Source organism: Oncorhynchus mykiss, chromosome 1 (assembly GCF_057628025.1).
Source record: "Oncorhynchus mykiss isolate SJ-2025 chromosome 1, ASM5762802v1, whole genome shotgun sequence".
NCBI classification, from domain to species: Eukaryota; Metazoa; Chordata; class Actinopteri; order Salmoniformes; family Salmonidae; genus Oncorhynchus; species Oncorhynchus mykiss.
In genome coordinates this window covers 1,581,493-1,594,439 of record NC_143022.1, presented here as the reverse complement: position 1 = coordinate 1,594,439, position 12,947 = coordinate 1,581,493, and the positions used below count along the sequence as shown (strand labels likewise).

Here is a 12,947-nt window from a genome sequence, read left to right as displayed (position 1 = left end):
TTCTCAGGACCTATTTGTACGCATGCGTGAAGAATCGGCCTTTCACCATGTGTGGGCGGACAGCGTCAACCTTGCCTTCAAATTAGGTCGTAACAAAATGAGAGAGCTACATAGCTATAACTTGCTATTTATCACATAGCTAGCTAACTACCACTGTTTTCCTGGAAAAAACAGGGATCTTTTTACCAGGTATTTCGCATGGAAACATACATATGATATTCATGTTTACAATAGTATGCCAGCTTGCTAGTTAGTTATTTGGCCGCAGGTTTTCACATAGCTAGCTAGCTGGTACAATTACCAACCGAGTTAGGGCACATTAGCCCTTATGCTAACAAGCTAGCTAGTTTTGATCTGACTGAGATGGACAAAAGAAGGCTTGAGCTTAATCTCAAAATGATAGCTATGCTAGTTAGTAAACTGATAGCGATGCTAGGAAATTGAAGGTAGTCATTTAGTTAGCTAGTTGCCTAATTAGCTAACTGGCTAACGTTACGTTAGCAATAGCCATGCCAGTGAACGTTAGCTAGCTACAGTACCTAGTTATCATATGAACACATCACAAATCAGATCATGTTATTGTTGTCATCGTGCAGGTGTGAATGACAACCCGGTATTTCATGACGGCAACATTGCTTTGGACTGAAGATTTATGGGTCTTGCAGCGCCACATTGAATCTTTGATTACTGCATTCTTAGTCACCTGCTGAGTTCTTGACTCAGGTTGCGGAAGTGGTAGACAGGGTTTGGTCTACCTAGCATACGGATTGTCAATGTGCCATTTCTATAATGGAACCAACTATTTTGGATCAGGGTTGTTCACTCTGTGATATAACTTGTCGAAATGGTAAGTTAGCCTAACTGGGAGGAATCAGATTCTACAACTGAATTACTAACAGTTGTAAACTTTAGGTTTATTTTACCTAGGCATATCGATTTCAATTTACATTTGTCATTTAGCAGACACTTTTAGCAGACACGAATACTTAGTGTATTCGTCTTAAAGCTAGGTGAGGCCACATATCACAGTCGTATTAAGTACATTATTTCCTAGGTACATTGATGTATGAGTTGAATATTTGTTTGTCTCTTGTCGTTTTGCTGTCTTACTAAAGGTAGAGTGGTGACACAGGTTGGTGACAGGTGTTCGGCTGGTCAGCAACTCCTGTGTGTTGTGGTCAATGTAACAAACAGTACGAACAACACATCCAGCGTCACCATGGGCCAGGACAGAGGGAAGTATGATTTCTACATCGGCCTGGGACTAGCCATCAGCTCCAGCATCTTCATAGGAGGAAGCTTCATTCTCAAGAAGAAAGGACTACTCCGCCTGGCCAGGAAGGGACAGTGTAGGGCAGGTAAGGTCATGTTTATGTTCAGTCACCAACTGCTGCTCTAGATAAGAGTGTCTACTAAATTACTAATATGTAAAGTAGAGTACACAGTATCGTTTGGGTGAATTTGTACATTTGAGAAAGAGATCAAGAGAGCAGGTCATTTTGTTTATATGTACTGTACGCATAGATTGATGTCAGGTAGCCTAGCTGTTAGAGTATTTGGACAGTAACCGAAAGGTTGCTAGTTTGAATCCCTGAGCCGGCGAAAAAAATCTGCGCTTAACCCTAATTGCTCCAAGGTCGCCGTTGATAATGGCTGGCCATAACCCCTCTGAGGTTTGGGATAATGGCTGGCCTTGACCCCTCTGAGGGGTGGGATAATGGCTGGTCATGACCCCTCTGAGGGGTGGGATAATGGCTGGCCATGACCCCTCACTGAGGGGTGGGATAATGGCTGGCCATGACCCCTCACTGAGGGGTGGGATAATGGCTGGCCATGACCCCTCACTGAGGGGTGGGATAATGGCTGGCCATGACCCCTCTGAGGGGTGGGATAATGGCTGGCCATGACCCCTCACTGAGGGGTGGGATAATGGCTGGCTATGACCCCTCTGAGGGGTGGGATAATGGCTGGCCATGACCCCTCACTGAGGGGTGGGATAATGGCTGGTCATGACCCCTCTGAGGGGTGGGATAATGGCTGGCCATGACCCCTCACTGAGGGGTGGGATAATGGCTGGCTATGACCCCTCACTGAGGGGTGGGATAATGGCTGGCCATGAGCCCTCTGAGGGTGTCTCAAGGGGAGTTGGGATATGCAAAAAAACACATTTCCAATTCACACATGAATATCGTAAGGATCTGCCAGGTGTGGCTGTGTAACTGGGTGTGAATGGAATTGTTGACAACTTGTCTTGCGAGTTCAGCTCAGAATGTGGTAGTAACTGACTGGTGCTAAGATGCAGAAGGGTGCGGCAGAGTTGAACACTTGATCAGTTTGTCACACTTCTGCTTTTATTACACACAGCAATCATTAACTAGTAGACTCTCTGCTGTACCTTGTCTTATATACACACCCAATCATTAACTAGGAGACTCTCTGCTGTACCTTGTCTTATACACACCCAATCATTAACTAGGAGACTCTCTGCTGTACCTTGTCTTATATACACACCCAATCATTAACTAGGAGACTCTGCTGCACCTTGTCTTATATACACACCCAATCATTAACTAGGAGACTCTCTGCTGTACCTTGTCTTATATACACACCCAATCATTAACTAGGAGACTCTCTGCTGTACCTTGTCTTATATACACACCCAATCATTAACTAGTAGACTCTCTGCTGTACCTTGTCTTATATACACACACCCAATCATTAACTAGTAGACTCTCTGCTGCACCTTGTCTTATATACACACCCAATCATTAACTAGGAGACTCTCTGCTGTACCTTGTCTTATATACACACCCAATCATTAACTAGGAGACTCTCTGCTGTACCTTGTCTTATATACACACCCAATCATTAACTAGTAGACTCTCTGCTGCACCTTGTCTTATATACACACCCAATCATTAACTAGGAGACTCTCTGCTGTACCTTGTCTTATATACACACCCAATCATTAACTAGGAGACTCTCTGCTGTACCTTGTCTTATATACACACCCAATCATTAACTAGGAGACTCTCTGCTGCACCTTGTCTTATATACACACCCAATCATTAACTAGGAGACTCTCTGCTGCACCTTGTCTTATATACACACCCAATCATTAACTAGGAGACTCTCTGCTGCACCTTGTCTTATATACACACCCAATCATTAACTAGGAGACTCTGCTGCACCTTGTCTTATATACACACCCAATCATTAACTAGTAGACTCTCTGCTGTACCTTGTCTTATATACACACCCAATCATTAACTAGGAGACTCTGCTGCACCTTGTCTTATATACACACCCAATCATTAACTAGTAGACTCTCTGCTGTACCTTGTCTTATATACACACCCAATCATTAACTAGGAGACTCTCTGCTGTACCTTGTCTTATATACACACCCAATCATTAACTAGTAGACTCTCTGCTGCACCTTGTCTTATATACACACCCAATCATTAACTAGGAGACTCTGCTGCACCTTGTCTTATATACACACAGCAATCATTAACTAGGAGACTCTGCTGCACCTTGTCTTATATACACACCCAATCATTAACTAGGAGACTCTGCTGTACCTTGTCTTATATACACACCCAATCATTAACTAGGAGACTCTGCTGCACCTTGTCTTATATACACACCCAATCATTAACTAGGAGACTCTGCTGCACCTTGTCTTATATACACACCCAATCATTAACTAGGAGACTCTCTGCTGTACCTTGTCTTATATACACACCCAATCATTAACTAGGAGACTCTCTGCTGTATCTTGTCTTATATACACACCCAATCATTAACTAGTAGACTCTGCTGTACCTTGTCTTATATACACACCCAATCATTAACTAGGAGACTCTGCTGTACCTTGTCTTATATACACACCCAATCATTAACTAGTAGACTCTCTGCTGTACCTTGTCTTATATACACACCCAATCATTAACTAGGAGACTCTGCTGCACCTTGTCTTATATACACACCCAATCATTAACTAGGAGACTCTGCTGCACCTTGTCTTATATACACACCCAATCATTAACTAGGAGACTCTGCTGTACCTTGTCTTATATACACACCCAATCATTAACTAGGAGACTCTCTGCTGTACCTTGTCTTATATACACACCCAATCATTAACTAGGAGACTCTCTGCTGTACCTTGTCTTATATACACCCAATCATTAACTAGGAGACTCTCTGCTGTACCTTGTCTTATATACACACACCCAATCATTAACTAGTAGACTCTCTGCTGTACCTTGTCTTATACACACCCAATCATTAACTAGGAGACTCTCTGCTGCACCTTGTCTTATATACACACCCAATCATTAACTAGGAGACTCTGCTGTACCTTGTCTTATATACACACCCAATCATTAACTAGGAGACTCTCTGCTGTACCTTGTCTTATATACACACCCAATCATTAACTAGGAGACTCTGCTGTACCTTGTCTTATATACACACCCAATCATTAACTAGGAGACTCTGCTGTACCTTGTCTTATACTGTTGACCAGGGCCCGTAGGGGTGGTGTTGACCAGGGCCCGTAGGGGTGGTGTTGACCAGGGCCCGTAGGGGTAGTGTTGACCAGGGCCCATAGGGGTAGTGCTGACCAGGGCCCGTAGGGGTAGTGTTGACCAGGGCCCGTAGGGGTAGTGTTGACCAGGGCCCGTAGGGGTAGTGTTGACCAGGGCCTGTAGGGTTAGTGTTGACCAGGGCCCGTAGGGGTAGTGTTGACCAGGGCCCGTAGGTGTAGTGTTGACCAGGGCCCGTAGGTGTAGTGTTGACCAGGGCCCGTAGGTGTAGTGTTGACCAGGGCCCGTAGGGTTAGTGTTGACCAGGGCCCGTAGGGTTAGTGTTGACCAGGGCCCGTAGGGGTAGTGTTGACCAGGGCCCGTAGGGGTAGTGTTGACCAGGGCCCGTAGGGTAGTGCTCTACTGTTGACCAGGGCCCATAGGGGTACTGTTGACCAGGGCCCATTGGGGTAGTGTACTGTCATTTGGGACATAGCCCAAGAACAAGCAGAAAGGACACACGCCATCTCGTGTCATATAGGGTCAAAGTGTACTGTTGTTAAACCTACAGTGTGTAACATCAGAACGTGTACCGCTTGTTGTTACCATAACGCCCTAGAATTACCTCGGTGATTATATGGTGTGACTGCGGGACATTTTATTGAACACACATTAGAATGTTTGAGTAACTAATTAAAGCTAGCGATCTGAAACGTTGCTAGCTAATGAACCTGTTTTCTTCTTTGTCTAGGACAAGGTGGACACGCATATCTTAAAGAATGTCTCTGGTGGGCTGGCTTATTATCAAGTAAGTACTATGGATAAAATGTTCCTCTTAATATGTGATTCAGTTCATCTCAGTGTCTATATCCCCCCCCCTCTCCCCTGTAACTATTCCCCAGGTCGTTCTGTTCTCAGTCAACTTACCTGGTAACATAAAAACATGTCGGCTTGTGTTCCTGTTCTGTGTGTTTTCACAGTGGCGGCTGGAGAAGGGGCTAACTTTGCAGCGTATGCCTTCGCTCCTGCTACTCTCGTCACCCCTCTGGGGGCCCTCAGTGTGCTGGTCAGGTAGGTCACCCCTCTGGGGGCCCTCAGTGTGCTGGTCAGGTAGGTCACCCATCTGGGGGCCCTCAGTGTGCTGGTCAGGTAGGTCACCCCTCTGGGGGCCCTCAGTGTGCTGGTCAGGTAGGTCACTCCTCTGGGGGCCCTCTGTGCGCTGGTCAGGTAGGTTACCCCTCTGGGGGCCCTCAGTGTGCTGGTCAGGTAGGTCACTCCTCTGGGGGCCCTCAGTGTGCTGGTCAGGTAGGTCACTCCTCTGGGGGCCCTCTGTGCGCTGGTCAGGTAGGTTACCCCTCTGGGGGCCCTCAGTGTGCTGGTCAGGTAGGTCACTCCTCTGGGGGCCCTCAGTGTGCTGGTCAGGTAGGTCACTCCTCTGGGGGCCCTCAGTGTGCTGGTCAGGTAGGTCACTCCTCTGGGGGCCCTCAGTGTGCTGGTCAGGTAGGTCACTCCTCTGGGGGCCCTCAGTGTGCTGGTCAGGTAGGTCACCCATCTGGGGCCCTCAGTGTGCTGGTCAGGTAGGTCACTCCTCTGGGGGCCCTCAGTGTGCTGGTCAGGTAGGTCACTCCTCTGGGGGCCCTCAGTGTGCTGGTCAGGTAGGTCACCCCTCTGGGGGCCCTCAGTGTGCTGGTCAGGTAGGTCACTCCTCTGGGGGCCCTCAGTGTGCTGGTCAGGTAGGTCACTCCTCTGGGGGCCCTCAGTGTGCTGGTCAGGTAGGTCACTCCTCTGGGGGCCCTCAGTGTGCTGGTCAGGTAGGTCACTCCTCTGGGGGCCCTCAGTGTGCTGGTCAGGTAGGTCACTCCTCTGGGGGCCCTCAGTGTGCTGGTCAGGTAGGTCACTCCTCTGGGGGCCCTCAGTGTGCTGGTCAGGTAGGTCACTCCTCTGGGGGCCCTCAGTGTGCTGGTCAGGTAGGTCACTCCTCTGGGGGCCCTCAGTGTGCTGGTCAGGTAGGTCACTCTGGGGGCCCACTTGTTCTACATGTTTGACCTTACAGTATATAGTAGATGTTATAGTTTATGTTTTTGAAGTTGTACCAGGTGTGTGAATGACTGAACCGTTTGTGTGTTGTTGCCATGCTGTCCTGTAGAGGTGTGACAATGTTTGTCTTCTACTTCTGTCCGTGATTGAGCTGTGTGTGTGTACTGTTAAACACTGAACAAAGATACAGTGGGGAGAACAAGTATTTGATACACTGCTGATTTTGCAGGTTTTCCTACTTACAAAGCATGTAGAGGTCTGTCATTTCATAGGTACACTTCAACTGTGAGAGACGGAATCTAAAACAAAAATCCAGAAAATCACATTGTATGATTTTTAAGTAATTAACTTGCATTTTATTGCATGACATCAGTATTTGATCACCTAGCAACCAGTACGAATCTGGCTCTCAGACCTGTTAGTTTTTCTTTAAGAAGCCCTCCTGTTCTCCACTCATTACCTGTATTAACTGCACCTGTTTGAACTCGTTACCTGTATAAAAGACACCTGTCCACACACTCAAACAGACTCCAACCTCTCCACAATGGCCAAGACCAGAGAGGGTGTAAGGACATCAGGGATACAATTGTAGACCTGCACAAGGATGGGATGGGCTACAGGACAATAGGCAAGCAGCTTGGTGAGAAGGCAACAACTGTTGGCACAATTATTAGAAAATGTAAGAAGTTCAAGATGACGGTCAATCACCCTCGGTCTGGGGCTCCATGCAAGATCTCACCTCGTGGGGCATCAATGATCATGAGGAAGGTGAGGGATCAGCCCAGAACTACACGGCAGAACTACACCTGGTCAATGACCTGAAGAGAGCTGGGACCACAGTCTCAAAGAAAACCATTAGTAACACACTACGCCGTCATGGATTAAAATCCTGCAGCGCACGCAAGGTCCCCCTGCTCAAGCCAGCGCATGTCTAGGCCCGTATGAAGTTTGCCAATGACCATCTGGATGATCCAGAGGAGGAATGGGAGAAGGTCATGTGGTCTGATGAGACAAAAATAGAGCTTTTTGGTCTAAACTCCACTCGTCGTGTTTGGAGGAAGAAGAAGGATGAGTACAACCCCAAGAACACCATCCCAACCGTGAAGCATGGAGGTGGAAACATCATTCTTTGGGGATGCTTTTCTGCAAAGGGGACAGGACGACTGCACCGTATTGAGGGGAGGATGGATGGGGCCATGTATCGCGAGATCTTGGCCAACAACCTCCTTCCCTCAGTAAGAGCATTGAAGATGGGTCGTGGCTGGGTCTTCCAGCATGACAACGACCCGAAACACACAGCCAGGGCAACTAAGGAGTGGCTCCGTAAGAAGCATCTCAAGGTCCTGGAGTGGCCTAGCCAGTCTCCAGACCTGAACCCAATAGAAAATCTTTGGAGGGAGCTGAAAGTCCGTATTGCCCAGCGACAGCCCCGAAACCTGAAGGATCTGGAGAGGATGGAGTGAGCCAAAATCCCTGCTGCAGTGTGTGCAACCTGGTCAAGAACTACAGGAAACGTATGATCTCTGTAATTGCAAACAAAGGTTTCTGTACCAAATATTAAGTTCTGCTTTTCTGATGTATCAAATACTTATGTCATGCAATAAAATGCAAATTAATTACTTAAAAATCATTATGTGATTTTCTGGATTTTTGTTTTAGATTCTGTCTCTCACAGTGGAAGTGTAACTATGATAAAAATGACAGACCTCTACATGCTTTGTAAGTAGGAAACACTGCCAATTTTGCAGGTTATCAAATACTTGTTCTCCCCACTGTAAGAACACAACATGCAACAATTTCCCCAAAAATTCTGAGTAGTTCCACCAGAGCATTCCAAACATGCTCAATGGGTGACATGTCTGAGTATGCAGGCCAAGGAAGAACTGGGACATTTTCAGGAATTGTGTACAGATCCTTGCGACATGGGGCCGTGCATTATCATGCTGAAACATGAGGTGATGGAGGCGGGTGAATGGTACGACAATGGGCCTCAGGATCTCAGTGCATTCAAATTGCCATCGCTAAAATGCAATCGTTTGTTGTCCGTAGTTTATGCCTGTCCATACCATAACCCCACCGCCACCATGGGCCACTTTGTTCACAACGTTGATATCAGCAAACCGCTCGCCCACACGGTCTGTTATCTGCCCGGTACAGCTGAAACCGCGATTCATTGTGAAGAGCACACTTCTCCAAAGTGCCATCAAAGGTGAACATTTGTCCACTGAAGTCGGTCACGACGCTGAACTGCAGTCAGGTCAAGACCCTGGTGAGGATGACGAGCATGCAGATGAGCTTCCCTGGGACGGTTTCTGACAGTTTATGCAGAAATTAGTCTGCGGTTGTGAGGCCGGTTGGAGATGCTGCCAAATTCTCTAAAACGGCGTTGGCGGTTGCTTATGGTATAGAAATTAACATTAAATTATTTGGCAACGACTCTGGTAGACATTCCTGCAGTCAGCATGCCAATTGCACGCTCCCTCAAAACTTTAGACATCTGTGGCATTGTGTTGTGACAAAACGGCACATTTAAGAGTGGCCTTTTATTGTCCCCCAGCACAAGGTGCACCTGTGTAATGATCATGCTGTTTAATCAGCTTCTTGATATGTCACACCTGTCAGGTGGATGGATTATCTTGGCAAAGGAGGAATGCTCACTAACAGAGAGAGAAACTAATTTGTGCACAACATTTTAGAGAAATAAGCTTTTTGTGCGTATGGAACATTTCTGAGATCTTTTATTTCAGCTCATGAAACATGGGACCAACTGTTGCGTTTTATTTTTGTTCAGTGTGGGGCTGTGGGTTTGATGTATGCTTCATCTCATTGCTGTGTGGTACTGTATTTTAGGTTAACTGTGTGGTACTGTATTTTAGGTTATAACCCATGTTCCCTGAGACTGCAATAGAAATACTGTATCAGCCCACAGAGTGAAGAACAAGATTCAATGTTTTCCTTTACTGTGGGAACATGGATTAAATCATCAGCCACTTTTAATGCAACATACCGAAACCAAACGAACTATGCAAGAGATTTCGTTATAGGCAGAACTCATCGGAGTAGGATTCTACAGCATTGACACGCCAGCCCGTATAACCAATCAGATCTGCAAATAGACCGTATATGGCTCTGTGCCATTCATTGGAAACTGGACTGTGTTTACAGCATGAGTGGTCATGAGTAGTTGTGCTTGTTTTGAGATCAAAGTGAGAGCTACATGTAGCCCATGTGTGCTCGTTTGTTCTTATCCGTTGCTAGTTAGTGAATTATTAGCAGTGTTGTGTTTGGAGACGGGCTTGTAGATAAGCTAAGTAGCATGATTTGTCTGATTCTCTGTAATGGTATGGAAACAATGATGTAGTTTCTTGCATCAAACAACATTTTCGTTCACTTCCTTGTCTGAAGGACAAGTGGATTAACAGGTTCATGTGAAGCCCTGCATGTTTTTTTTCAAAAGTCTCATGGAATGTAGTCCTACATTGAACACCACACATTGGCTGCTACTGAAGGCTGAATGATAGAACAGCTATCTCCATGTAAAAATATTATGGGATGCATTTTTTCCCCGTTGTTTCTGATGGTAGGCCCTACATTATGATCAAACAGCCACAGTAGCCTACTTGGTCACTGGTAAAACTAACTTAAAGCGGGTACAGCCTCAGTAGTCACAGTAAACGCTCGCTGGAAGTTGCTTTCAACTTTGCGCTCAGCAGACCTAAAATTTGCTCAGTGCCTGTTAATATCGAGAGAACATTGGTTATGTTGCGGTTCTGTATTTTCGGTTAACTGAGTTACTGTAATATAACTGTGTTTTCTATGTTTTGCGGCAGTGCGGTGCTGTCCTCGTACTTCCTGACCGAGCGTCTGAACCTGCACGGGAAGCTGGGCTGTCTGCTCAGTATCTTGGGCTCTACTACCATGGTGATCCACGCCCCTCAGGAGGAAGAGATCAACAGTCTGGACCACATGGCTCGGAAACTGGTGGACCCAGGTCGGTACCGGACAGACCCTCCCCTCAACTACATGAGTTACTGTGTTCTGAAAAGATGCTTCCTCAAGTCCTCCTTAAAGCTCTTTGGAGGAGGAGGCCGGAGACTTTATTCTCTCCTCTACTGCTCTTTGATGACTAACTTCAGACACCTCATTCTTCTGTTTAACTTCCTGTGAGCTAAGCCATCCTCTGTCTCCCTCAGGTTTCCTGGTGTTTGCCACCTTCGTCATCATCGTAGCACTCATCTTCATCTTGGTGGTGGGCCCTCGGCACGGCCAGACCAACATCATGGTGTATATTACCATCTGCTCTGTGATAGGAGCTCTGTCTGTGTCGTGTGTGAAGGGGTTGGGCATCGCCATCAAAGAGGCCATAGCTGGGAGGTCCGTGGTGGGGAACCCTTTAGCCTGGGTGTTACTGCTCGGGCTGGTGGCCTGCGTCTCCACTCAGATCAACTACCTGAACAAGGCTCTGGATATCTTCAACACGTCCCTGGTCACACCCATCTACTACGTGTTCTTCACCACCTCAGTCCTCTCCTGCTCTGCCATCCTCTTCAAAGAGTGGGAGCACATGGCTACTGCTGATGTTATCGGGACTCTGAGTGGGTTCCTGACCATTATAGTTGGTATCTTTCTGCTCCATGCCTTTAAGGACCTTAGTGTGAGCCTGTCCACGCTGGCGGTGTCCATCAGGAAGGACGAGAGGCCCGGGCCGGCAGCTAACGGAGTGGCAACACACGGCAGCTACGAACTGCTGCGCAATGACTCCACAGACATGAACCTGGAGGAGAGGGAGGTGGGCCTGCCGTTTGACAGCCTGTCCAGGAGGAATGGCACCATGACAGCCTCTTAGAGGACCTAGCAAGCAGACCCCCCCCCCCCTCATCCTACTGACAGCCTCTTAGAGGACCTAGCTGCCAGGTCCTGCAGACCCCCCCCCCCCCATCTGACTGACTAGGATTACGTCCCAAATGGCATCCCTTTATAGTGCAATACTCTGGTTAAAACTAGTGCACTAATATAGGGTGCTATTTGGGGATTTGCCTAGGACTACACTGGTGTGGATGGTTGTTTTTTTACATTAAAACAATCAACTCTTGACTTAGATGGACCCACTGATTGTACTTGGATTAGATTTGCCTTCTGTTCTCTGACGACATGGGGACAGGGGTTCATCTCACCCTCAGAAGCAGGCAATATTCATACTACGTTATACATTCTGTATTTAAACCTGCACAGAGTTTCCTTCTACAAATCAACAGCTTTGTTTTTGTAATGTTATTGGTCTGATTTTTTTAATTTTGGCTCCAGTTCTGAGTTTGGGATACGTGGCACCCTATTCCCTACATAGTGCACTACCCCTATGGATCTGGTCAGAAGTAGTGCACTATAGAGGGAATAGGGAGGTCATTTGGAACGTAAACTGATACGTGTTCTTAATTGTGATACCTGAAGAGTTAAATCAACAACTGTTTTTTTTTTTTGTATCTTTTACATAAATGCACTCAAGAACAAGACGATATTTGTTACATATTTATTGAATGAAAATGATTAAAATAATTTCAACACAAAAAGGCTAAGTGAATAAATGCTTTATCATTAAGAAACTTGGTTACTTTACAGGTTTTTAGCACCAAATATACTCTACTCTGTCCAATTCCCCTTCATTGAGTACAGGCTACAACGATATCCCACCACCCCCAAAATAAATCATTCCCTGGTCTACAGTGTTCCAGATGTGAAACACAGTTTTGCGATTGATTACTTAAGGCACAAAAATCATCCTGACAAACATTATATAAGGAAAGTTGGGCCACTGCTGCTTTAAACAGTTCTGAAAAATATATATACTTACAGATCAAACATGATTTAGACCTTGTATATTTCTGTTTTCAACTTGCTGAAAATGGTCCACAGTGTTCCTATCATCTAGTTTAAAAGGGGGAAGAATATTTCATAAGTGCCTCCAAAAAGGCACCCTATTCCCTAGGTAGTGCACTTATATAAAACGTTTGAGATGCAACCTTTGTGCTTAGTTAAACATAAGTGGATGGTCAATCTCAGTTGCTGGCCAGGGATTGGTGGATAGGAGGCTGGAAACACCGGACGTGCTCCACAGGCATATTTTCCCCGTCGCCTGACTTCAGGTACTTGTTCAGAATGGCGTAGATCTCATCGTTGAGAACCTGGAACTTGTGGATTCTGTCCACCATCTTTTTAAGAGGCTGAGGAAGGAGAGACATCATTCAGACTAATGATACTATAAATCGTTGTTTTGGCCGGATCTAAAAGACTGTCTGGCAGAGATTACCCTAAACATGACACCCATGGTTGTATTCACTAAGAACCACTTTTGCTACTGTTTGTGCTAATGAATACGAACAA

The 12,947-nt window shown here is 46.2% G+C and overlaps 2 protein-coding genes across 7 annotated transcripts in view; one reads left to right on the top strand and one right to left on the bottom strand.

Moving 5' to 3' along the window:
* Window positions 1–18: 18 nt before the first annotated feature.
* nipa2 (NIPA magnesium transporter 2) lies at window positions 19–12,136 on the top strand. 2 transcript variants are annotated; one of them, XM_021607802.3, is made up of 6 exons: window positions 19–189; window positions 1,116–1,358; window positions 5,284–5,340; window positions 5,513–5,603; window positions 10,400–10,560; window positions 10,763–12,136. In XM_021607802.3, exons 2-6 carry the CDS (start codon window positions 1,220–1,222, stop codon window positions 11,413–11,415), a joined length of 1,101 nt encoding a protein of 366 aa, XP_021463477.2. In that variant the 5' UTR covers window positions 19–189; window positions 1,116–1,219; the 3' UTR covers window positions 11,416–12,136. The 2 variants fall into 2 exon arrangements, with proteins under 2 accessions (XP_021463477.2, XP_021463402.2); XM_021607727.3 differs by lacking the exon at window positions 19–189 and adding an exon at window positions 683–847.
* The window catches only part of cyfip1 (cytoplasmic FMR1 interacting protein 1), a 123,075-nt gene continuing 122,210 nt past the window's right edge, over window positions 12,083–12,947 (bottom strand). For all 5 annotated transcript variants that reach the window (XM_090227922.1, XM_090227467.1, XM_090228787.1 and 2 more), the window contains one exon: window positions 12,083–12,787. In XM_090227922.1, coding sequence (XP_090084048.1) covers window positions 12,623–12,787 — 165 coding nt within the window. In that variant the 3' untranslated portion in view covers window positions 12,083–12,622. The remainder of the gene's footprint in view (window positions 12,788–12,947) is intronic.